Genomic DNA, 26,508 nt, shown 5'->3' with positions numbered 1-26,508 from the left:
TTAATTGTGGTTGTTAACACCGAATGTCGAAAAAGTAATTTTTATAGTAGGCTTCAGCCATGAATTCATTTTATCATACGGAGTAATGCAGTTATGGTCCCAAGTTCCATTAAGAATGATTTTCTGGTCAAGTCTTGATCTTCTCTTCGAGACCTTGGCCAAGGTTGATTTCAACACTGCCACGGGAAACCATTTTAGTAGATGTATTACGTCCAGCTTGGTCGCTATAACTTGCAGGTAAATATAATACTTCAACGAACCATATATATTGAGTTGCTCTTTGAAGTTTGATATTTCTGACACTTTGAAGAGGTTATTAAAGAAGGGTTGAGAACAGGTGATCCTCTAATAGAACAGAGAGTTACACTGGGTTGGATAGTTTCCGGCAAGATTATAAGGTCCCTATTCCTCAAGCGCCAACTGGAGCTGTTGTGTGATCTGCGGGTTACCCTATTGTTAGGCACCCCCACTTCCAATAAACTTTAATGGATGAAAAGCTTGAGTACTATGTCCGCAAAGATTTGGAGAGTTTCGATCTCCAAAGCTCAGCATGATTTTTTAACGACAGTAACATTAACAATAGACTCTTGACCCATGCTGACTTGCTGTTTTCAGAAGGAAATTTCCGCATTTGATATGAGGGTATAGAAAGGCATCGTAACGAATACGAACTGCTTTTCCAAATGGGAGAAATCATCCCAGTCTCTAAGCGGAACGGTTTATTGGAGTTATTCGTCAACATTTGAAATCCGAGACAACTCCGCAAGAGAGGATGATCAGGTTATCGGCGACATCATTGCTGCTGCTTTGGCCTTTTCCATTTTGTCATTGTTGTACTCTTCCTATCTGTTATAGTATATATGCTATACAGCCGAACGCTTTAATCAATTTACTAATCTAGGTCTCTGCTGATATTTACATTGAACTTGATGCTCCTCTACGAATTTGCAGAACCTAGGAGGTGCCCTTCTGCCACAGTTCCTCCAAAGCTCTAAACCTTCAATAACATCTGCTTCCTTATCTCATAGGAGTACTCTGGATCAGCACAGTCTTGAACGAAGAACTGTGTCAGTATAAGTTGCCGGGGCAGGAGGCTTATTGATTAAAGACGGAAGTGGCAGTGGGTAGATCACAATTCAAGAAAGTAAAACAATTTACTTGCTGGATTTGCTTTCCAATCCCTTATTACACAGGTTTTCCGACTTCTCTGGAAGACGTGAAGGGAGTTCATAGTTCAGCTATGAAACCGATGGCTATGTCGTATTAAAAAACAGGATCCTTCCTTTCCCTTCTTTAGTTTCTTCCTCCGAAATTCCTCTAAATAATATACAATAAAGGAAGTATAGGTGAAGAAGTACTAACTCTAAGGTCAGTTATAATATTTAACAATATGTTAGTATAAGTGGTCAGTTTTCCCTTATATTTTCTCATCCTATTCAGAGATGAACTGGACCATAAAAAATCGGGGGTACCTATTATCCACTCCCAAGTCAGCTAATAAGTCATCGACATCCTCCGGATTGGAACGGCAGGGACGTCGAGAACAATCGAGATGAAACACTCAGTCATTTTCTTCTGGCTTCCCGGTCTCGGGAGCATTGACGGGAATGATTGGGCCAGCGAACTCGCAACGCGGGGCTAAACTCATGGGAATCTCTTGGTAGGTACAATCGCATCCATTTACGATGTGAAGGGCGAAAACTACTCGCACTACTTGATAGTGGATTTCAGATAGCGGAGAGGGGGGAATAAGTCGACCTGCTCGGGGCACTGGACCATAGTGGACCATGCCACCAGAAACAGCATAGCCAACAATTCGTAGCGTCAAAGTTCTAGGGAGAACGGAGAAACCAGTCCTTTTAAGATTGTCCAGCTCTAGCTTGCCAAAGGGTGTTAATACTAGGTAAACAACCTTTTGTTGACGTTAGCCCAATTTACCTTTTTATCCCATAGCAATCACGGAAAAGGTGTTTGTGGCGTCAAAACTACGCACCACGGCAATAATTCGGCTCCTTATCAATCATAACTCTTCAATTTATTTATCAATTCATTTTCGTACAGAAGTATATGTGTGGTTTATAATGTTGTCTTGATTCCTTCATTATCGTATTCATGGTATATCTGCGTTCGTTTCTCTTTGAAGAGTCACTTCGTCGCACTTCGTCCTTCTTTTCCACGGCATCGAGGTGTTCTTCTCCAAACTAGTAATTTTATTGACTTACAGTATATTATATCAGTTTTGTCGCGATTACGGCGGTCTGTACGTGCCACTGGTTCTTAGGGGACTGTGCCGCCAGGCTCAGCATATTTGCAATTTCTATGACCGAAGTTGTGGAGAAGTTGGAAAAACCCTCAGGCACTTCCTTCGCGATTACCCAGCTCTAGCTAGAGTCAGGCTACGGACACTGCGTAAACCATTCTTTGGAGCCCTCAGAGAGATTTATAGCTGCAGGGTGGAGAGCTGCTTCATTTCGTGAATGCTACAGGTTGCTGTGAAGATCTGAGCCGGCTGTACTCTGCCTCTCTGCTCTCATACCACCCGTCATGGTCTTAGGAGTTTGTGGTATCAAAACGGCGCATCATAGTGCTAATTGGGACCCTCGAAGCGGCCACTAATACTAATACGACCTAAATTTCCCGCCATCGACTTGAATCCTTTAGATAAGTGTGAGTGTTGTCGAAAAGATTGGTTTTAGTTATGATGCATATTTGTCCGCTACTATATCGCTATTTAAATTTCGTTCTGTCAGCGTCCGCAGTCATCATCATTATCATCAACGGCACAACAAACGGTATCCGGACTAGGCTTGTCTTAATAAGGAACTCCAGACATTCCGGTTTACGCCGAGGTCCAAAACTTCAATATCTCGCCCTGTTTGGCGTCCTGACCAACGCCATTGCTCCATCTCAGGCACGGTCTGCCTCGTCTTCTTTTTCTACCTTAGTATTGCCCTTATAGACTTTCTGGGATGGATCATTCTCATCCATACAGATTAAGTGACCCGCCCACCGTAACCTATTGACCCGAATTTTATCCTGACGGTTATGGTATCGCTCATAGATTTCATCTTCATGTAGCCTACGGAATCGTCTATCCTCATGTAGGGAACCAAAAATTCTTCGCAGAACTCTTCTCTCGGACCCGGGTAAGAGTTCACAAATTTTCTTGCTAAGAACCCAAGTCTCCGAGGAAACATAAAGACTAACAAGATCATTGTCTTGTACACTAAGAGCTTTGGCCCTATGGTGAGACGTTTCAAGCGTAACAGTTTTTGTAAGCTCAAATGGGCTCTTTTGGCTGCCAACAACCGTGCACAGATCTCATCATCGTAGCTGTTATCAGTTGTGATTTTCGACCCTAGTCTCCTATCTCAAAGTTGTATTCTCCTATCCTTATTCTTGCCGTTTGACCAGAGCGATTTGATGTTGTTGGTTGGTTGGTTTTTGGTGCTGACGTTGCCACCATATACATTGTCTTGCCTTCATTGATGTGCAAGACAAGATCTCGAGCCGCCTGCTCGATCTGGATGAAGGCAGTTTGTATGTCTCGGATCATTCTTTCTATAATGTCGATATCGTCAGCATAGGCCAGTAGTTGGGGAGACTTAAAGAGGAACGTTAATCTTGCATTTATCTCAGCATCAGGGATCACTTTCTCGAGGACCAGGATAAAGAGGACGCATGATAGGGCATCCCCTTGTCGTAGACCGTTGTTGATGTCGAATGGTCTTGAGAGTGATCCTGCTGCTTTTATCTGGCCTCGCACATTGGTTAGGGTCAGCCTAGTCACACCGAATTCTCCCATGGTGTACAATTTTACTCTGGCTATGCTATCATAGGCGGCTTTAAAGTCGATGAAAAGATGGTGCAACTGATGTCCATATTCGAATAGTTTTTCCATCGCTTGCCGCAAAGAGAAAATCTGATCTGTTGCTGATTTGCCTGGAGTGAAGCTTCTTTGGTATGGGCCAATGATGTTCTGGGCGTATGGGGCTATCCGGCCTAGCATGATAGTGGAGAATATCTTATAGATGGTACTAAGCAACGTGATACCTCTATAATTGCTGGACTGTGTGATATCCCCCTTTTTATGTATGAGACAAATAACGCCTCTTTGCCAATCGTCAGGCATTGATTCGCTGCCCCACACCTTGAGCACAAGTTGATGAATCACTTGGTGTAATTGACCCTGGCGAATTACGGTTTTTAAGCCGGTGTATTGCACGGACTGTTTCTTCTATCCTTGGTGGTGACAGTATTTGTCCGTTCGTGGGACCTCCAACTCGCCGAAGTTTTGGTTATTCAGTGAAAGTATTCAACCCATGGCTCCAATATGCCCAGTCTGTCGAAAATCAGATTACCCTCTTTGTCTCGCCTGGACGAACATCGAGGTGTACAATGCTTTATCCTGCTAACTTGTTGGTAAAACTGGCCGGCCTGGGGCGGTTCTTCCCTGTACTTTTCTAGTTCACAGACCTGTTGGTTCTCCCAGGCTTCCCTTTTTCGTCTGTTAAGTCGCTTGTCCGCTCGTCGGAGTTCGTGATAAGTCTCCGCACATGCCCACGTCCTTTGAGAATGAAGCATTATTCGGTATGCAATATTCTTCCTTTCCATTTGCTAGCCTACATTCATCATCAAACCAGCCGTTCCGACTCTTTTTGTGGCTGGTGTCAAGTATGTTCGTGGCTGTATTTATGATAACGTTCTTCAGGTGATTATGGAGATCATTTGTTGATGCTTCATCTCCAGGTTCTCTGTTGAATGCGGTTATTGCGGCATTCATTTTCCTCTTACAGGTGTTGCGGAGGGCGGTGCTATGAATGGCTTCAGTGCTAATTCCCACCTGATTGTCAGAGTGGATTTTGGGCGGTGTTGTTATTCGAGCTCGGAGCACTATGATAACGATATAGTGATCCGAGTCTATATTAGCCCCTCTATATGTTCTGACATTCATCAAGACTGAGAGGTGGCGGCGTTCGATCAACACGTGGTCAATTTGGTTGAAAGTGATCCCGTCTGGAGAGACCACGTATGTTTGTGGACCGATTTCCCCGCAAGGCAGGTACTTGCAACAACCAATTCGTGGGACACTGTTAATTTAATAATCCCCAGTCCGTTATCATTTGTATTTTGGTGTAAACTATGGGAGCCAACGTATCGCCTGAATACGGGCTCCTTCCCTACTTGGCTGTTAAAATCCCCAAGTATAATTTTGATATCATATCTGGGACAGACTTCGAGGGTTCGTTCTACTGCCTCATAGAAGGTATCCTTCTCCGACTATGCAGTCTCCTCTGTAGGGAGGTGCAAGTTAATGAGGCTTATTTTTTTAAATTTGCCTTGCAAGCGCAGAGTGCATAGCTGTTCACTTATATTTTCAAAGTCGATAACAGCAGGTTTCATTTTTGGATTACTAAGGAACCTACTCCGAGCACATGGTTTACTCGATGGCCACTGTAATATATGGTGTAGCGATTCTTCTCGAAAAAAGCAGTCCCTGCCCCGCATCTCCTATAACGCTGTTACATCAGCCCTACATTTGGACAAGGTATCGGCTAGCTGCTTGACAGCTCCATCTCTGTACAGGGAACGCACGTTTCATGAGAAAATGCGCAAATTCTTATTCCTTTTTCGTTGCTGGGTTCGTCGTTATGTAATCCGTCCAGTCCGAGGCTCCTGTTGTGGCTTCGTAACAAGTTTATTTAAATGTAGGGTTGTCAGCCCTACCCAACCCTCAACCTGGAGGACCAGTTGGTACAATTCGTCCCGTTTAGACGCGGAAGACTCGCCTTCATCCTTCTCCGTCTGCAGCTTTTCGTTAAGAAAGAGCTCCCAGCGGTCACCACGTGGAGGTGAAGATAGGGTCTGGTAGTAGAGCTGTTGGTGATGGCTCAGCAAGCGTTTTCCAGGATTTATGCTCCATCGCCATGGTACCTATACTACCTTTGCTCACTTCCGCAGTCAACCATACAGTAATGCTACCATGGTACTTGGCCCCTATCAGATAGTGGTTTCCGCTTTGCTTCGATTGATGGCTTAGCAAGACCTGAAATTTAGTATAGCGGTAGCGGGGTTTTTGACAATCAGGAGGTGGTCTATTTGATTGCGTAATTAATCATCTGGAAATGGGTGCGTCAGTTTATGTATGATATTAGACAAAAAGGATACTAAGTTGGCAATCATCCAAACCATCTCATTTCATGGAAGGCGAGAATGTTGATGTTATATGTTATTTTACACACCATAATTCTGGAATTGGTCCTGTGTGGTTTAGATGTAACACAGTATTCAGATTTCGTTGGGCGAAGTCGTTGGCTGTTTTTTGGTCCTTACGGTTTTTTGACTGTATGGTATTGTTAGAAAAGATTGTCAGTGGAAACCTAGCCAATGAACTCACGTTCGATCGTCGTGACGAATGCAAGTTGTTCGCTGTCCTATTTTCTATAAAGACAGAAATTGTTAAAAATCGAAAGCAGCCCAATATGTTGTTTGGGGATTGAGGTGAGGCAGCGTCTGACAAGTTGTCTTTGACCTGGTATGAAACCGTGAAGCCGTTTTTGCTTGCCCCAATATTGATTCCACAAAAAACGGAACGAATTATGGTCAATCGGCTTCATATCCTGAAGTAATTGAATTTTACGGGTGTAATTTGAGATTTTTCGTCAGCAAGTGCCGAAAAGATAATCTCAATACAGCAAGTTCAGTTAACTGTTGCGAAGTCATGTTGGGAAAGAGTTTTAAATTTCTTAATTGTTCCTTGTGGTCGTTCTGTTATTAGCCTTGACCACTCTATTTTAATTGGGATCCTTAAGAAGAAAATGATTACAACACCGACAGTAAATCAATAATTTATTAGGGTAATGAACTTGGGGAAAATAATCTCGACAATAATTACGGGGGAACCATTTGTTGGTTAATGATTGCGGCATCTAATAAGTATTAGGCTGACAAACGCTGTTCAAATTAAAAATGCAGTACAAAGGAATTGGCTCAGAGAGATCTGTGATTGGAGTGTTTGTGAGGGTTTAATGATGAGGTAATTATTCCTTTATAATTTCCAAACAGCTATTGCTTGCCTTATAAATCCCGAAGGAAATAAATGGAAACGGAATCGCTCATAGAATAAAGCCAGACAAGGATATCAACATTAAAAAATAATATTGTGGGGGAGGCAGGCCAAATTCTAAGAGGGACGCTCATATTTGCAACAATGAGTTTTGGATGAAATTTCTATTTAAATAAACAGAATAAAATAAAACTCAATGTCTGAAAGTTCTATGTAGGCAGCAAAATTCATTCAACGTAGGCAAAAGAATGGTGCCCATAAACCTCCGCAATTCACCCTTACAAATGGTAAAGTCCTTGTTCTTCGTGCTCGTACTGTTAGCTGAAGTGTGAACATACTCTTCAAAACTAAAAATGACGCACGTTTCTTACAATCCGATCCCAAACCATATGAATACTTGTTTCCATTTGTCAGCGGATGCACTCAACCATATTATTTTGAATTTTTTCCAACCACAGGGATAAATCTAAAACAAAACGAAAGGGAGCAAAGGTCAATTAAAGCCCAACTATACCCCTTTAAATAACATCTGAGATACATCCTTACTGCATAATAAATAAAAACATATATCTACACGTACTGAGATTCTCATAGCTATACATTTATTGTTCTGCTATTTCCATAGAGCTTACCATCGCCAGCCCAAAAGTATTCATGAGTTTCTATTAAGAGCCAGAAGAATACCGACGTTTGTGGCAATTTCGCCCGAAAATTTATTGAGTCCCGCTTCCAACTATAACTTACGTAATTTCTCCGCCGTCGGCCGCATTTTCCCATTTGAAAAAATGAAAAAATGGTGATTTTCCTATCCTTTCTCTGGTCGAGTATAAAGCATAACCGCACACTACCCACGGAATATTTGTAATACCACGACCACAGTTTCACTTTTGGGTTTAAGCTTGTTCGGGATGTCTTGATTGTTAAATGTTGCTTTCAGGTTTGACCGCGCTTGTTCGAGGTCCAAAAGGAATTTGAAAAAGGGATGTAGAATGGGATGAAAAGCGAAAAGTTGCAGTTTGTGAATTTCGCACGTGAACTTGACTTCGAATGGATAGGTTTGAAAAGTTATTCATCGCAGGTGCGTGAGATTGCACCTGGTGTTGGTTACCAAAGTTCCGAAATGCCAATGTCAATCTGAAAGGAATTCAAGAAGATTTTTTAGGAGTTTCGCTCTTTAGACTTTAAACTTTTAGTTGGTATATTTTGCTAAAACGGATTAAGTCGAGAATTTAACGTCTCCAGCTACGGATTAAAAAGTTACCGAAACCTTCTGGATCTCCTTCACTGTACTTATTTTCACTGTACTTATCAGCAGACAAGGCTGTAGAAAACAAATCCAATATTTTTAATAGAATGAACAAAATTGTATTTGTTATTGTTTACTGATTAATTGATAGGTACATAAAAGTTCAGACTGCCATGTTGAAGCCAGGTACTGTTTGATAACAAGAAAAGGGCGTGGCATACATTAGTGCCCTTGTTGTCCCAGTGTAGGAGTGACGCAATTTGTAGCGGCATGATTTCATCTTTGCTTCTTACTTACAAGGCTTAATTCAGCTATTTGGTTCCATTGGCTTTAAAATGGTTCGTGAAGTGCACAGTTCTCGGTATTCATGCGAAACTAGTTAAATTCTTATTTCTTAGGTCAATCATAATATTTGTTCATCATTTTATCACAACGCCCTCTAAAATATAAATTCCCAGGAACCCTGAAACCGACTCAAACAGTGTACAATAATAGTAGATTTTTGAGTATCGAGACTGAGCACCAACCAAGCTGTCTTCCCAATAAATTGCATCGTCCGTCTATTTGCGAGTACATGCCTTTGTATTTGCAAACATATCTCACCAAGCGGATCATCTGAGGCAACTGCAGAACATTTATTTTTTTAGTTAGAACAGCTAAACGGATGCTGCGCCCAGATTTTTTTTTCCCAGGCGTAATTTCGGATGAGTCCTTTTGAAAAGTGCAACTGATGCAAACAAGTGTGCTAGTTATTTTTTTTTTGTGGAAAATTATTTTGTTTCGTAAATGTCAAATCATAATTAGCGATCGCATTCTTTATCTTTCCCGACGCTCCTGAAACATTTAATTATGAGATATCTCCCGAAACGTTTAAGATTAAATAAAAACGATGTTCAGAAGAGCTTTTGTTTGTTTATATACGGTCTTTATGAAAATATGAAAAGAATAATTAGAGTAATCATCGGCCAACCCTGCATAACAAAATTTCTCCCCGCGAAGTTGTGATCAGGGTTATGTTGTCCTTCTCATAAAAGTGCGCATTCATCTTTCCAGTTCACGGTTAAAGCACTAAGGGAGAGATTTTAATTTATCTCGAGTTATGACAATCTCGACAGATTCCAGGTTTTACTTAACACGCGATCAGATTGGCTTGACGAGCCTGTCTACCCGAAAGAAATGTTATTGAGGAAATCCCTCTCGCTATCGAGGACGTTTACAAAATCAAGTACTTCCGCAGGATTCCAACGAAACTATCCGAGATTCCCAGGATATCTAGGGAAGGCACAATACTCGAAGCTGACTGAGAAGTGACTTCACAGACAAAAACGGAAACCTGGGAAAAAGAAATCCGCGAAATAAAGGGAACAACTGCACCTGACGTGGGACTCTTATCAATAAGTTAAGAGAATCAAGTAATATACATTGCATTGCTGTTAAGATGGAGAGTAAAAATTGATTTTTCTCCCTATCCACATATTGGAGGGAGAGAACGATTTATTCATATTATCCATGAATTTTTGAATTACAAGGCTGGTCATTGACGTTTCCTTCTGGTGCCTTCCCTAAAAATTGCATAGCCCAAGAGTCGAGTATGTTCATGGACTACTCAGCAATCAAACAACAATACCGACGAGTTGGAGGTTCGGCGAAATCAAAAGAATAGACAAATACTTTGAAATAGTAAAAGCTTGTTTTTTCTATCTGCTAGTGTTATTCATTGGTCTGGCAAATACCGATATTTCGGGAACCACTTGTTTCCTTCATCAATGCTAACAAGCCTCCAAATACTGCCACTTCCAAACATTTGCGAAACTGTTCTTCAACAACAGTACTGGGGGTCTCCAGAATAGGCATTTGGAATGGACGGTAGAGGTGACCAGAATGACTTACGACCAGTCAAGAGGGCAGAGCTATTCCGAGAATTGAATAAATGGTTTGTTTTTATGTTAGCCATGGTTACGAATGCGGGAGACAGATTCTTTTGGGCATTTTCAGCCCTCCCACGTCAGTAACAAAATTTTACGTGTTCCTAATGTGGACTTTATGACCGAATTCGAATTTAACATTAAATGAGGCAATGTCACGTGAAGTGACTTGGATGCATACAAAGTTAAATTAAATTTGCTGAACAAAAATGTGCCAGCGAAGCTGAAACATTTGTGGCACATGTGCCGTGATTGGGGGAGGAAAATATAAGGATCCCATCCTCATCCGATCTCTCTTCTGCCTCAGTTCTAGATGAGGTGCATTTTTTTGGCGTCTTCTCTTAACCTGTGGGGTCTTTTGCCGGGGATTCTAGTCCTAACAAACTAAGATTGTGGACTCTGATGCGGCACCATACGTTTATATCCTGTGAGGTAGAGTGATACTGCTTTCGAATTCAGTATTGAACTATACTTTTAGGACAATATCCCGCATCCGGGCTACTCTGAGGGACGGAGAGCTTCGATTTTCGAAATTCTGTCTGCGCCGTTTCAGCGAACTGACTATCATCCAATGTTGGGAAAACTTTTTGTAACAGCAGCAGAAGATATGCAGTTATTTTGAAGAACTTCCCAGAGAATTTCGATGGGCCATCAAAATTACTTTAATTTTTATCTCAAGCTCGTTCGTTGATCACATCCCAAAAGAACGTCATAAATGCTGGATGACTACGATATGTTAGAAATTGTTTGACGAACGCTGCGTTGATAAACTCCTTGATATAATTGATAACCGCATATGTAACCAATTCGGCTGCAATTACATCGACTTCTGGCGAATTATTTCTTCTTGGTGGCGACAGTCCCTCGTTTCCAGTTGGTGGGACTGGCTCACTGGATTATCAGAGGGGATTTTTAGTGGGGTTGTTATTCAAGCCTGGTGCACTATGCTTGTTTATATTGGCCCCCCAACATGTTCTGATAATCATCAAGGCTAAAAGCTGACGGCGTTCAAATAACACGTGGTCAGTTTTGTTGAAAGTGGTCTCATCTGGCGAGACACACGTTTGTTTTCGACCTGCTTTCCGCGCAAACCAGGTACTTCGAACAACCATTTCCATCGATTAACCATTTGCTAATTGAATAATCCGCAGTCCGTTATCATTGGTATCCTTATGTGAACTATGGGAACCAACGTATCCCCTGAATACGGGCTCCGTCCCTACTCAACTGTTCAAATCACAAAGTATGATAGGTTTCGAGGGTCCGCTCAACTACCGCAACTCTGTAGTCTCCTTTGTAGGGGCATGAACGTCAATGAGACTTATATTTTTAATTTGCATCGCAAGCGCAGAGCGCATCGCTGTTCGTTTTTATTTTCAAAGCCGATAACAGGAGGTTTCATTTCTTGGCTGACTAAAAACCCTATTCTGTGCATATGGTTTACCGGATGGCCACTGTAGTATATAGTGTAGTGGCTCTTCTCCAGGAAAACGGTTCCTATCCAACGTATCCCTGATATCCCAAACAAACAAAGCTACAGTCTTCATCCGTTTAGGCACGGGGGTGTGCTCCAGGTATCCTTACCTTGGTGGAAAATATCATGAGCTCCGTTTTGGATTTTTTTCGAGTCCGCATTTTGTAGCCGCCAGGGATACCTTTCCCAATGAAGACGAAGGGAAACTTTCCTGATGCCAATAATACCAAGTTATCGACATTTGCAGCCACCATTGCTACGTTTTTGTTCATTTTTGGCAGGATTTTATCTATTACTGTTAAACCACCAATGAGATAGCGCTACTTTGAAAAGTCCCTCTACCCACAGCTCTAGTCAGGTGGCTACCTTCCAAATCAGATTACCAGGATACCATGGATACTATTCATACATAAGACACGTCTGCAATCCTATTCTGGTTGTAGCCTTTTTGACTGACTTTGAAACTCATGTTATTAAATGCTCTCTCTATATGCAGAAAGGCAGCTAAAGTATAAAGCTCGAAATATAACGAAATATCACTCAAGCGTATTAATTACCTCGTCAAGAGTGGTTTCTGTGGATTTGCTTTTGAAGTAGTCGTCCTGACACTTGCAGAAGAGTGGTCTCTCCATGATCCTCCTAAGTGGATGTTTAGGAAAGAGGTGAGGTTGATTTGCCGGAAGTCAGTCACGAACTCATGGCCGCCGATCCTTGTCCAGAATCTTGCTAAAGTACCAAACTTTCACTGACTGGTGTTTGCGTAGTGCCAGCTATGTTAGTTTGCGCAGCTGATACTTGGGTACAAGTGGCTTGAGGTTATGAAATCCACTATCTCAGGATGCCCGACTACTTTATGCCATACCTAGGTGCATGGCATAGAGAAGTAAAGATTGGGTGCAATGTCCAGGACAGGAGATGGGGCTAAAGTATATTGGCAGGAATCGACAGAAATGGCGTATGAGTGTGGTTGACATACTATACAATCCATTTCGGATTTTGGTGGGTATGTTTGGCATTTGCTGGATTGAGAGACGTTCCAAGAATGGTTTTCCATGATGAATATCGACCTTTAGTATACTGGACTATACACGTTTATGTGATACTGACGTTTATGATCCTTTGAGGTGTGTAAAATTTACTTCAAAAGTGCCTATTCTTATCAATATTCTTAATAATCGGAAGACTTCCACGAAACTTTCTAATATTGTGCCGAAAATTATGGTTTTGTTGTTCTTTTGCTTTTTCAGACAAAGCTATCTTTAGCATTTCAATATACTCGTACTACTGTTAGCTTTGCTTCTTTCTGATTAGATGTATTTTTTCGTGTCTTCAGATTGGTTCTGCTGAGCAGCATGGAATTCTGGCTGTGAACTAGGTTATCTCATTCTTTTCGAAATATTCCATCTCCTTTCGAAAAGGGCATCTAAGAATCGTTTTCTCTTTCGAAGACTCTATATAATCTCTGAAGGTTAAGAATTTTAATATCGACGGAGATTTGTGGCTTATTATTAAAATATCCAACTCTTCATTACAAGTACATGTGATTCACCGCTTGCCATTCTATTCCGCTAGGCTTGATTTACTTTGCAAATTGCTCATTTAATATTTTAGTGAATTTGGTCTCAGCAACGCAAAGTTTGCAGCGTAATTTTCCCACATACATATGTATGTATGTAAGTTCGAGTTGTCTTCATGCTACAATAAATTAAATGAAATATAAACCATTGCATGTCTTTCTAATAAGTATAACTTCGGGTTGCTAAAAGTACATATTTAATATTTATATATGCAAATATGATTGCTCTGGTATCTCGCTAATCGATCGTTCTCTTTTATTCCTCAGGTAACTCGTCCTCCTACAGCCAGAAGTACAGCAAAACACAAGGTATTCGAATCTAGATTATTATTTCAAATTTATTCATTTTATTTAAAAAGTAATTTATTGTTACCGACTAGGAATGAAACATAATACTAATCTTGAAAAGGAAGTGGGAATTCTGCATTCCATTACTTTTTTTTAATTGTTAATGGAACCTACCCTTAATTTATGCATTAAATTGTTGAAACTTTTAATAATTCACAGCCTTAGAGATCTGAGAATTCTTGGTTTGGAGATAAGTACAACGTAAACAAAGCCCTAAATATTATTTCTGAGCTTCTATCAAATTGTACAATGTCCTCCATCACTAAATTTACCAGTAAATTAGATTCATAGACGCCTTTCTGAAACATTACAACATTTGCTGAATTCATTTTCCCAGCAAGATTGATGACGTTCGAATGATTGGAAATGTCCGTCGGTAGCAGATATTAATGGAGTATTGACTGGGGTAGTATATTATTTTTTCAATCAATTTGAACATTGAGATATTTTCCCATCCCTTAAGGGTATTTTTAGATATTTAAGTTAATTGATAAGTTTATGCCCCCAAGAGAACTTCATTTCAACCGAATAGACAACATTTCAGTGAGTTCATCGACGGAAATCAGTTGTCTATTAGACGAAAATGGATAGTTTCGATTTTTCCAAATAAGGAAAATAATTGCCATTGCTGTTTATAGAAGACTTATGGACTATCCATCGGTTGAATAATGGACTATGTGGGGATTCCTATTATTCCAGTGATTTTATGGCTATGGACATGGCTATAAAAAATTATTTCCGTTTCTGGAGATTTGTACGATATGATTCATAGTGACTCAAAGTTCACTTTAGGGTTCAAATTCTTTCTAACCTTGTGTTGCGATCGCGATTCCATTGCAAATATTGTTTACCAAATCAAGGATGGTACTTGGTTTATTCGCATCCAATGCCTTTACAAATATCACCACAGAAAGAAGTCAGGAGCGGTTAAATTTGGTGATGGTGATAATATCCACCTTTTTATGTATGGGACAATTAGGCATTTGCATTTATTCGTTATCTTAAGGGGATCATCCCCTGTGTCGGATCCGCGGAATCGAATTTTTTTTGTTGGCATCAATTGTATCTAGATATAGTGTAGAATATATAGGCAAAGTGATTTTTTGATATTCGGAGTCATTCGGAAATTATAGTGTTAAACACGTGATAAGTCACGAAGAAGAACGAAGAAGACAAGAATTGAAGCCAAGGCTATACATGTGTTTCTTCGAAAAACCTAATGTTTATGGACTAGGTATAGCAGATTAATGGTCAGTTAAGGTTTTATGGCTAAAAATGGCATTATGCTTTTTAAATGCGTTCTTCTCGAAAAATTCAAAAGAAAAAGTTTAACATGGCGCCAAAAATTTTGTTTTTAATATTCTTTAATAATCCTAGTTTGTGGACTGTAGTTAAGTGTGTACGTTAAAATGCCGTTTACTTTCTTCTCTAAGATGATAGCAGCGCCCTCTAGTGTGGCAGCAAAAAAACACCTCCTTTTGGAGGTAGGTGTATAAATTGCTCTGTTTTTCAATAACGAACTATGTGATCGGGCTTACTATGCACGCTCAAGATGTTAATAAATCTATGATGAAAAATTCGTATTTGCATCTTTCTCCAGTTCTTTATAAAAAAATTCTAAAAAAAGGCAAAAAAACGGCCTTCACACGAGATGACCCTCTTAAACCTTGAGCATAAGTTGATGAACCACTTGGTATAGTTGGTCGCCTCCATGTTTAATCAGTTCGGCTATAATTCCATCGGCTCCTGGCGACTTATAATTCTTAAGCCGATGAATTGCACGGACTCTTTCTTCCATGGTTGGGGTTGACAACATATATCTCCCATCCTCCGTTGGCGAGACCCACAACTCGTGGATACTCTGCTTGTTGAACGATTCATCAAAGTACTTAACCCATGGTTCCAATGTGTCCATGCGGCCGTAAATCAAATTTGCCTCGACAGGATGTGTGTCGATGTATATATGGCTTCATCTTGCTAACTTCCGCGTCTAGTGCGGTTGCTCCCTATATCCCATCGATTTCACGGACGTGTTGGTTCTCTGATGCTTCCTTTCATTATATACGAAGCTGCTTCTATGCTCCGCGAAGTTCGTCATATATCTCTGCGCGTGAACGCTTTTTTTGAGAGTGCAGCATTGCCCGGTATGCAGCATTCTTCCGTTCCGTTACTAGCTTACATTTATCGTTGAACCAGCCGGTCCAACTTTTTTTGCGAATAAGGTCAAATATGTTTGTCGCTTTATTAATGATAATTTAATTAAGTGACTGAAAATCATTTGTTGAGACTTCATCTCTAGGAACTCTGTACACTTCGTTATTGCAGCACCATGCCAACGTGATTGTCGTCCCGGTTTATTTTGGCCCTACCATGACTGAGAGGTCGCGGCCTTCAATTAACACGTGGTCAATTTTGTTGACAGTTGTCTTGTTTGGGAGGCCGACGTTTAAAAAAATGTTAGATATTGCCTTCTTAAAATTGATAGACCAGTAGCTTACTCCAAACTACAATTTTATTTTATTACTACTACTTTTGGTAGCTTTGTACTGATTAAGGGAGTAAGTTGCTCCCGAAATATATATATACATAATAAAATAAAATTGTAGTTTGGAGGCCGACGTTTGTTTGCAACCATTTCGTGTGACATTGCTAATAATTCGTAGTCCGCTATCATTTGTGTAAGCCATGGGAACCAACGTGTTGGTCGAATACGGACTAAGTCCCTACTTGACTGTTTAAATCCGCAAATATGATTTTGATATTATACCCTTGGAGGGTTCGTTCTACTGCCTCATAGAAAACATTCTTTTTAAGGTTTTGTGTGAAACAAAACCTTATTAGAATCGATTCGATGTCTGTCTGTCCGTCTGTCTGTCTGTCTGTCTGTCTGTCTGTCTGTCTGTCTGTCTGTCTGTCTGTCCGTCTGTCTGTCTGTCTGTCTGTCTGTCTGTCACAGCCGATTTATTCGGAAACGGCTGGACCGATTGTCACGAAAATTGGTAAGAGTATGTGATCTGCCGTTCCCTTTACATGCAGCAATTAGCGCCATTTTGTGTTAAGTTTAAGGGGGGCTCCCCATACATGTGAAAGGAGGCTGCAAAATTTTCTTTTACAGAATGTAGCCATGTGGGGTATCAAATTAAAGGTCTCAATTAGTACTTTTCAAAACTGGTTCAATATTTGAAATTGGGTGAAACATAGGAGAGTGAGGGCTCAAAATATGACCATCAAAAAGTGTAACAGGTCTCGTTCTCAGAAACTATCCAACCGAAAAATCTGAAAAAAATCACAGTGGTGTATCTCTACGAAATCTAGGCCTCAAAATATATCCGGTTCCGATATCTGCACAAATAAAGTTAATAATAGTGTATTTCTACATTTTAGAAATTTACCCGGCACCCCCCTTATGTTCATCCCAGAAGTACAAAAATTAGCACAGGTGTAACGAAGAGCATGGTGCACAATTTGGTCAAGTTTGAAGAAAATCCAACTATTATTAACGAAGTTATAGGGTGTAAAACTTTACAATTTTTTGTGAATTTCGTGCACTCTAAAACCTGATGATATCATCACATATCAATTCGTTAACACCACACGAAGTAAGTTCGTATGAATTGGGTGGAAAAGAATTATTTTGTTTTAGTTTTTATTCATTTGTATGTGAATATCAATTATTCCAACGAGACATGTGTGTATGTAGGTATATAGTATATGCATGCTAATGGACTTTGCGGGTAGTGCCTAATTCAGATAGATATAAGAATTAATTCGAAAATATGGGTACGATCAATTGATATACGTGCATATATGTGTACAGTATTCGGAAATAGGCAGTTTGTTTGTTTAGGGTGTGCGTAATATCTACGACTGTAATATGTACGTATATCTCGTAGTTTGGAAAAATATCAAGGAGTATGTTGGATTTGTAGCTATATACGGATAGAAAAATGTGCGTTGAAATTTCTTAGATAAGATGAACACAAAACCTTTATACCCGAAGTGCGAGCTTCCGGTATTCCGACTTGTTTTGATTCTGCAGCCTCCTCTTCTGTAGGAGTTTATTTTTCCACATTTTTCTCGCAAAGGCACAGTGCAAAGACTTTTATTTATTTTTCCAACTGCGAAAATAGCAGGTTTCATTTTCTGACTAAGAAACCTACTGCGGACACACGGATGCTGTTACGCCAAAATTATATTGGGGCAGATTATTGACCAGCTGCTATGCAGCGCACGTTCCCTGAGAAAATGCGCAGATTATTCGACCGTTTTTGTTGTCGGATTCGTCTAGTTCAAAGCTCGTTTGTTGGTTCGTAGCAAATTCTTTTTGTTAAAGGGTTATCACCCCTATCCAATCAAACCTGGACGGCCAATTAGTATGATTTCTCCCATTTTTAGACGGGGATAACTCGCCTTCATCTTTCCCCTCCCTTCTCCGTTTGCTGCTTTTCTGTGACCTTCCCGCCATTTACTTTATGGCAATAACTTTGAGAAGTGGCACACACTTCCCTTCAACCGGAAGATACCCAACTTCTCAAAAAATTAAAAATTGAACAATTATGTAAAAAGGTGGTCTTCCTCCCCTCAAAGTAAGCGCGCCATTAGTAAATCATATTCTGTAATTTTGTGTGCGTAGCGACATACTGTTAAACAATGTAACGGCATTGCGCTCACGAATGGTTGTTACCCTGCTTTGACTCTCAGGTGAATCGATTGGTATCCGGCTGCCAGTCATGATACGAATTTCTATGCCAGCAGTGAAATTCGAACCTCGGCTTTTCATTGGGTTAATTCAAATTTTATTGAACGTTTTCTCGTGAAGATCACTTTACCTTCCGCGCTGAGCGTCATCTATCCACACCAAGATGGTCGGTTTAAACAAATATTTTCAATGAAGCGGTTCATTGTTGGGACAAAACGCATAATTCGCACATTAAAATAACAAGAAACAGTCAGCCAACTCAAACAAGTCGGGAAACCGGAACCTGGATGCTTCAGATATGAGAGGTTTTGTGTGTTTTTCTTATAAAAACATCGGAGTGTGCATATGTCCAGTTAGTACTGAGCACATACTGAATGGATATATTATGTGAGAATATTAACTTTCGAGTGATATTGACATTCAAAGTTTTGAATTTGCAAAGAAGCGACAGCGTTAACCTATTATAACGCGATTTCCACCAAACTTGGTAGGATCATGCTCTATGTTATAGCCTATATTGATTTTCGCGGTGTTAAAATGAACTTAAGAGGACTTTTACAGCCAATTACTAAAAATTAAAGTAATATACTATTATTTACTTTATTTGAACAGATATCGGTATGAACGGTATTTTGGAGCCTAGACAACATATAGTGGCAGCCTCGTCACTTTTTCAAATTTTGTGATGAACAATAATCGCTTTCGACCCCCCGCACTTCCCACCTTTCCAACAAATGACAAAACTAAGATCAACTTTGAAAAGTACTAATGGAGGCCTTTCATTTGATATCAGACATGGCTATATTTGATGAAAGAAGTACACGCCCCCTTTTTGAATGTATGGAGACCCCCGTTTAAATTCGCCATAAAAAGACGTAACTCACTGTATGCGTGAGAGTTCACACCAAAGTTGGTGTCAATTGCTATAACCATCGGCGCTAAAAACGCGTATGCAGACAAACAGACAGACACTAAATCGATTTTAATAAGATTTTGTTTTACACAAAACTTTAAAAAGAGTCGTCCGTATACCTCAACGAAGGAGTAGGTTGCCCCTAAAGTTAGTACAATCCACCTTTAAGTATTATAGAAAGCGAGCTCATGACCACTCTATCCCTAAACAAATTTGGCCAAAATCAGCCTAGGTTGTAAACTTGGCGGTTCCGATAAATATAATCCATATTCTTATCCGGGTTTGCAATGCAGGGCAGAGGGGCGAGGGAGCGTCTGATGAAATCGCTTATGCCAAGCGTTCGGACTAGTCGGTTAATACAAAAAATACTTTAAATTCTATGATTTTGATGCGTTATTCTGGTGTGTATTGCTCAATATCAAATTATTCTAGTTTTCCCAGTAAATTCTGATATTGAAAATAAGCGGTATCAAAATTTAAATTTTATTCGTTTAGATTGGCTTGCCTAAGTGTAGCTCCCCAAATTCTACGTCTTACAATTGGCATGCGTTTGCATGGCTATTTGCTAGTTATTTCACGAAACTGGATCGGGTCAGCGGATCCTTATATAATTAATTCATTCAATGTGTATACGTTGTTAATTCTACAGATAAAAGCTTCTAACGGAATGGGCCTTAAATCCCAAATATTTATCGGTTGTCGTTGCCTTTGTAGCACTACTTCGGTTTTCTTTCCTTGCAGGCAGCCATTCAATTCTCTAGATCCATCGACCTCGTTCTCCAGTTTCGACATCGGAGCAGCAATGCATAACTTCCATCAATAGAAGTAACGAAACGTTTTCAGTTAATTTTAATGAATAAATCGTTAGGTATTGTTAGGTTTCTAACCATTTTTCCGGCGCTGAAACTTTCGTCTTGACAAATAGTTCGTACCGTACGCAGCAACTTTTATCAAAAAGTAAGTGCTTTGCAGAGAAAGAAAATTCCATAAACTAAAAGCATTCAAGACAGTTTTTATGTAATGCCTGAAGGGTCCCAAGTCTGCTATCTAAGCGATGATGAGCCGAACCCATTGGAAAGGTATTTTCTCCCATTTTTTTCGGCCACCTTTGAAAATAGGCCCTTATGATGCCTATTCTAGAAATCGAAACCCACCGCCCTATTTCATTCCCTGCTCCTCCTTCCAATGTCCTCTAGAGATACGCTGCGTGTCCCTCTAGAATTTTTTTCTCGGTTACGCATTACTTCACTTTTCATCTTCTTCTTAAGCTCTCTAAGGCTCAATACCTGGTCCCCATGTACTATTCCTATCTTTTATTGATGGTCGTCCTTCTTTTCTTGCCTGAGTATGCTTGCTTTTCGCGGTGGACCATTAATTATTTGCCTCTATTTATATGAGGTGCTGCGATGCGTTGGTGCTCGGTGAACTGGCTGACTCTAGATGCCAGCAAATGCCACTGTTACTCGCCTCATATTCAACCTGAGAAAGGAGAGACGATTTTCAAACTCATTTTCTCGCTTTTTTACATTTAAGTCGGCGTTTGTCGTGGCCGGATGTCCAGAACGCCACAAATCTTATACCACTATACGACCACTTTCAAAGTTTTTATATTGCTGGTATGTGTTTGAGTTTTGGCAGAGCAGACTCCCGAAAGGCTTATTGCTATAACTTTCGGTGCATCGGCACACGAAAAGCAATCCAATTGGATCACGGCCTTCAAGTGTATTGGAACACTTCCTTCAATACTGTAATGGTACACTACAGGATGACAGTACCCTTTAGGACGCAATGTGGTCAGCATTGCGCTCGTCCGAGATTAGTACCCTGATTTGGCTCAGGTTCTTATTCACAACTAAGTCGAGTGGAATCCGTCGTCAAATCACAATACAAATCCCACTACCACCGTTGAGATTTGAACCGCAATCTTCCGTATGACAGCATTGTGCTCTAAACACTTAGCTATTCGGACACGAAATTTCTTTAGCAGCACAAACTATGCCCTTTTAAAAAAAACCTTATTAAAATTGGTTTAGGAGTAACATAGTTCCACGTTGAGTTTAAGGGGGGGGGGGGAGGGTCATGCATGCAAAAGGAGGTGCAAATTTTTTTTTACCGAGTATACTCGTGTGGGGTATCAAATGAAAGGGCGCGATTAGTATTTTACTAAGCCGTTATGACACCGGTTGCGAAGACGAGGATTGGAGGGAGTTCGAAATAATCAGCAACTTTAATGACCCATTCTCGGCAACTACCCAACCGAACGAATAAGCTATACTACATGATGATACTACCAGGTTTGATGGAAATCGCACTATTACTAACGTAGTTATAACACGGCTAAATGGCTACTTTTGTGTAAATTTCTTGCATTATAAGACTTTGGATACCAGTGTCATACTAAAGTGAATAGCACGAACATTACATGTTTAAGAGATATACAGATGATCAATTCACTGTCCCTTCCTTTTTCAGACCCACACGTCACACTAGTACCTCTCGGCGAATTTCTTTATTAGACATTGTTCTAGGCAAAATTCCACTCATTATGAGACACACATAGGAAAGCTTGATGCTTTGGATGAAGAGTGGTGATCATGTTTCATGTGCTGCCCTCATATACGGTAGCCGATATCGGCGTCAGTCTTATTACGCGCATTCAAAAAAGAAAAAGAACTCCTAAATCTACTGCCCATTACAACGCTCGTCTGATTGGTCGTCCAATATCGATCTGTACTCATATAAATGTGTAAAGCAGTGAAAGATCCACGAATCCACAAGTCTATTACCGCTATCGTTACGGTCACCAAGAACGCGTTTTCCAATCAGAGGTCCAAACAAAGTATTCTAACACTGTATATGTCCAATATTCGAAGATCGCAACCGATTAGTTCGTCCTTATCCAGGATGTCTATAACATTTCGACAGCATAAAGAAAAATCGATATTTGCACGTCGCTTGCTTACAAATTTCCATCCGTTTTAATTGCTTATTACAATAAACGGGGAAATCATTGAGTGGATTCTAAGGGCAACTCAATGGGGACTCGTTATCTTAGGTGAAGTATAAGATACGTCGAGTCAATAGTAGTCACTATTGGTAAGGCTTGAAATATCCCCATCTAATCAGACCTCAGAGTGTTACACAGCCGACTATAATGACTGTTCCTTACTCCTTTCTCAAAAAGACTTGAGACTTGTGCTAGCAGCTACGTCAGACTATTCATTTGATTGTCCAAAACTTTACGTTCAAACAGAAAATAGTATCTTATTACTGGCAGTGGCAGAATGTAGTCTTTTAAACACTTCATACGGATTTCCATCTTTTGGATGGTCACCATGAGAGCAATCTTGCAGATTCATGATTTGATGGAAGTAAGATATGATGATAATCCACTTCTGGTAGAAACGTTATTAAAATCTCAAAGTTATCGCTTATCTAGTATCTATTACTGAGCGAACGTTCAGAATTCAACTTCATTGTGGAAAATGAAAGTGACTTACTATCTTAATGATGATGTACCTTAGTGCAGTATGCACTTTTATCCTAGGTGCTCAAATATATCTGAGCAGTTGCGACTGTAGTAGGTTTTCCCTTCGTACACATTTTCGGGTCAGGCTTGAGGAAATTCCGTGCACTACCAAGAATTTCAAAATTCTTCTCGAAAAGAAGATCTACGCAATCGATTAACATGTCAAACTGTCATCACCCATCTATGCCGATACAAGTTCAGCATTTCTACTGGAACACATTCTCAAAATAGCTATCCATTCAGAATTGATGGAACGTGTGAACAGAATTTAACACCTATGAAATTCAATTTAGAAGAAATTTACATTCAACATGCGGTGAATTTCCATGGTTGTCAATAACAACAATGCATTCTATTTTAAGAGCAATCAATTTTGAAGGGTAGATACGTATTGACTATATCTGTGCATGGAACTGAACACACCCACGCACGGTCGCTTGAAAAATCGTATACAGAATAACGTGAAGAAAGTTGAATTCCCACATCCTTTGCAAAACGCCCAGATAACACTCTTCATGCATTCATGTGAAGAGGATTAGTATGCGCTCAATCAAAACAACTTCTTGTTTTGACAGTTTGTAGAGACTGGCATCTGAAATCCTTGTTAATATATACAGGAACCAATAACCTCCAGTAATAGCTTGCAGTGTCTGAATGGGATGCCCGTTATATCCTATGATGGCCATTAAAATTTCGATCTGGGATGTGCTTGTAAATGCGATTGAGTGCAGGGACAAAATTAATTCATGTGGAGTTTGGGATTTTGAGTAAACATATACGGGGATAACTGCTAGACAAGTATTCTTCATTTGGCGATGTTTTTCCTCAACGTCTTTCTGTACTAGTTCATATAATTTGAATGGTATAATATGGTATAATAAGTGTTCTTACTCGTTTCACGTTTCAGGAGTCTAGATTGGTGTCACAAATGCCTGTCATTACCCAACTCTTCAATTTGTTCTTCTAGGGTTCCTTACTATTTTTTTCTGTTTCAGACTTTACCTTGTGATCTGACATGGGCGGTTTCCACGAAAAACTCCGTTCTTAAGACTATTCCCTAGGGTTATGCCTAGGACCTCTAGGCTGGTATTTCATACACTCCTAAGCCCTTGCTAAAGAAAAATTCAAAATGTGTTCACCTTTTCTAGTAGTGTCACTGCCTTCTCAGATTGCAGCACCTTTCTTTGGAAGTAATTTACTACTCCAACGACTAGTTCATTAGGGATTTCCTGGGAAATAGCACGACTTTTTCGATAAGAAGATGGCGGGAGAACCACCAATTAGCTGGAGACACTGAAATATATAGTTTAATTTGGATTTAAGAATGACGTAAGCTCTTTGCTTCTAACAAGAGGAGTTCGAAATTAATTCTATACCTTTTCGTTAGTGGCCATGAACTTGCTGTTGATACATTCAATGCTCTTGAGCCAACCATAGAGTCTATTAATGCTTGGAGCTCTTCTCTAATGTCGGAGGCTCGAGCTATTCTGACATGATATTCACCTGTGCCCTTACAATAACCTGGTCTATCTTCATGCCGGTCATTGTTACCATGCAAGCTTGGAGCTCTTCCCCAATAACAGAATATAATCCAGACAAAGCACGTCCCTACGACGGTTGTCCGTTGTTCGATTCTGCCCTTGTCGGCCATGTAACCTCCACAATTTCTTCACGGATCTCGATATACTTCAAATCCTTCGGTTTTCTCTTGCGCACATTCACCAGCAGTCTATATTGATACAGCAGTTACGGTTTTGATTGGCTCCAGAGATTAGTCATTCACCCTGATTGTGAGGTGCTTTCCTCCACAGCAGTGAATTTTGATTCTTATTCTGATCGAAGGCTCGCTATAGCTTTGGAAGGTAGGCGGTCACCATATGTACCCCTGGTATTCGATCATATGAAAAGCTTCCGCAGATTTTTGTCACTTTGTGATGTAGACGCTCATACAGCCAGCAACACTCATTCAATTGCATTAACTGACACGCGTTTGAAAGTTGACATTTCATTCAGCTACATTTTTTTATCAAATAGTTCTGCTACTGGTCGCTTGTGCAGAAAGGAATAATGATTTAAAAATGAGGGAGGTATCTGAAGAAATATGCTATAAAAATATGAAAACACTGCAGAAACTTGAAGAGAAAGAGAAAGTGTATGGTGGTTTGCCTGATTCTGTTCCAGAAATTTGAATGTCACCACTGAACTTCGTTCTGATCGACCAGTCACTGGAAAAGTTAATGAAATAATGCAAATGGTTGAGCAAAACTGGGATTAAAGGTCATAGATAATAACGGTCAATATGTACCCGATTAAAATTAACTTTCAATAAAGAAAACGTTTTTCTAGAATTTAGCCAAAAATTCGCGGAAGCTTTCTGGATTACGCAATATTTATACTCAGTACAAGTCGTAAGAAAGTAATCTGGCCATGTGCTTCGTCGCATTCACAAGTGAGTGTTTTGGAAATGATTTAGTTAGTATGGCCAGTCGAATATCCTTCACCACACTAGCGTAGAAAACGCCGTGCCTCCTGGTAATGTGATCCCCACCGTATCCCTGTTCTTCGGTTCCACTGTTGAGAGCTTACTTTTCGCTCCTGAGCCTTATCTTCCATTAGGTCTGATTTCAGATAACGCAAATACCATAAGGTCCCTACGCTGATTATGGGCCTTAGTGTGTTGTTAGTTAGTCTTCGCAGTCAGCGAATGTTGAGCTTGCTCCAGCTATCCGACTGCACAAACTCCTCCTAAGTTACCTCATACAAAGTGTTGCTGTCACAACGCACTAATGATCTTAGTGGACGGTTTCATAACCCTGGAAGATCCACATGTCATCCTCGAAGAACGATAAGTTGCCTCCAACAGATTTTCTTCAAAGCCGCCAAAATATAAGGTTGAAGGAAGCCCAGTAAATGTGAAGTAGTCTGAAAAAGGAGTAATCCCAAAATTTATCGAGGACTGAGACTTGACCCAAGGAAACCGCCTTTCATTCTTGGAGTGACAAAAGTCGAGTTGTTCGAGTTTTTCGTGGATGAGCACAATGTGTATCAAGTTATAAAAACATAGTGGGTGCTAATAGAATCCTTTATAATTGTTCGCGGAAGAAAGGACGGGGTTCCAAAGAAAAGTCGAAACCCGCTGTGTCAAGATTTTCGTAAGAGAACGTAGGCAGTCAAATCTATCGAATAAAGAAGGTAAACTTTTAGGGAATGAGCAGATGCCTAAAAGGGAAAAAGGCATTTTGGCCGTTGTAACAAAAGAAAGTAAATAAAGGAATGCAATAAGGACTGCAAATGAAAAAAGGGACGGAATAACCGGCATTCTGTTGGGAGTGGAAAATCCCTGGAATTTAGCAAGGTGTTAAGTACAATGAGACATGAAATTTATCCAAATAAATGTCAGTCGTGGCAGGACCGCCAAAGTTTGACTGATCAGACCACCTACGAAGCCGAGATAAGCAGCTATCATGATTGGGCTTTACACAAACCTTGACGGTAGTATATGGGTCACAAATGCGACTGATGGAGCAGCTATATGGGCTTGTGATAGGGAAGCCATACAGTATATCGTGAGCCAGTCGGCTAGTAGTTTTGTGCGAGTAAAAATAAGCAGCGTATGCGTATTCTGCTGCTATCCCCTACCAAATCTGACACTATCTGAGCCTACGGTTGAACGGTTGAAATCTTGTATTCGACCCAACGAAATGAAACGGAGGAGCAGAGAGATTAATGTCC

At 40.2% G+C, this 26,508-nt stretch overlaps 1 protein-coding gene across 1 annotated transcript in view; it reads left to right on the top strand.

Moving 5' to 3' along the window:
* The window catches only part of LOC119652701 (neural cell adhesion molecule 1), a 351,966-nt gene that overhangs the window by 142,745 nt on the left and 182,713 nt on the right, over positions 1 to 26,508 (top strand). Inside the window, exon 3 of the mRNA XM_038056983.1 lies at positions 13,555 to 13,596. Within this exon, the coding sequence (XP_037912911.1) occupies positions 13,555 to 13,596 (42 nt within the window). The remainder of the gene's footprint in view (positions 1 to 13,554; positions 13,597 to 26,508) is intronic.

The sequence above is a fragment of the Hermetia illucens genome, chromosome 3 (assembly GCF_905115235.1).
Source record: "Hermetia illucens chromosome 3, iHerIll2.2.curated.20191125, whole genome shotgun sequence".
NCBI classification, from domain to species: Eukaryota; Metazoa; Arthropoda; class Insecta; order Diptera; family Stratiomyidae; genus Hermetia; species Hermetia illucens.
This window is presented reverse-complemented; position numbering and strand designations above follow the sequence as displayed.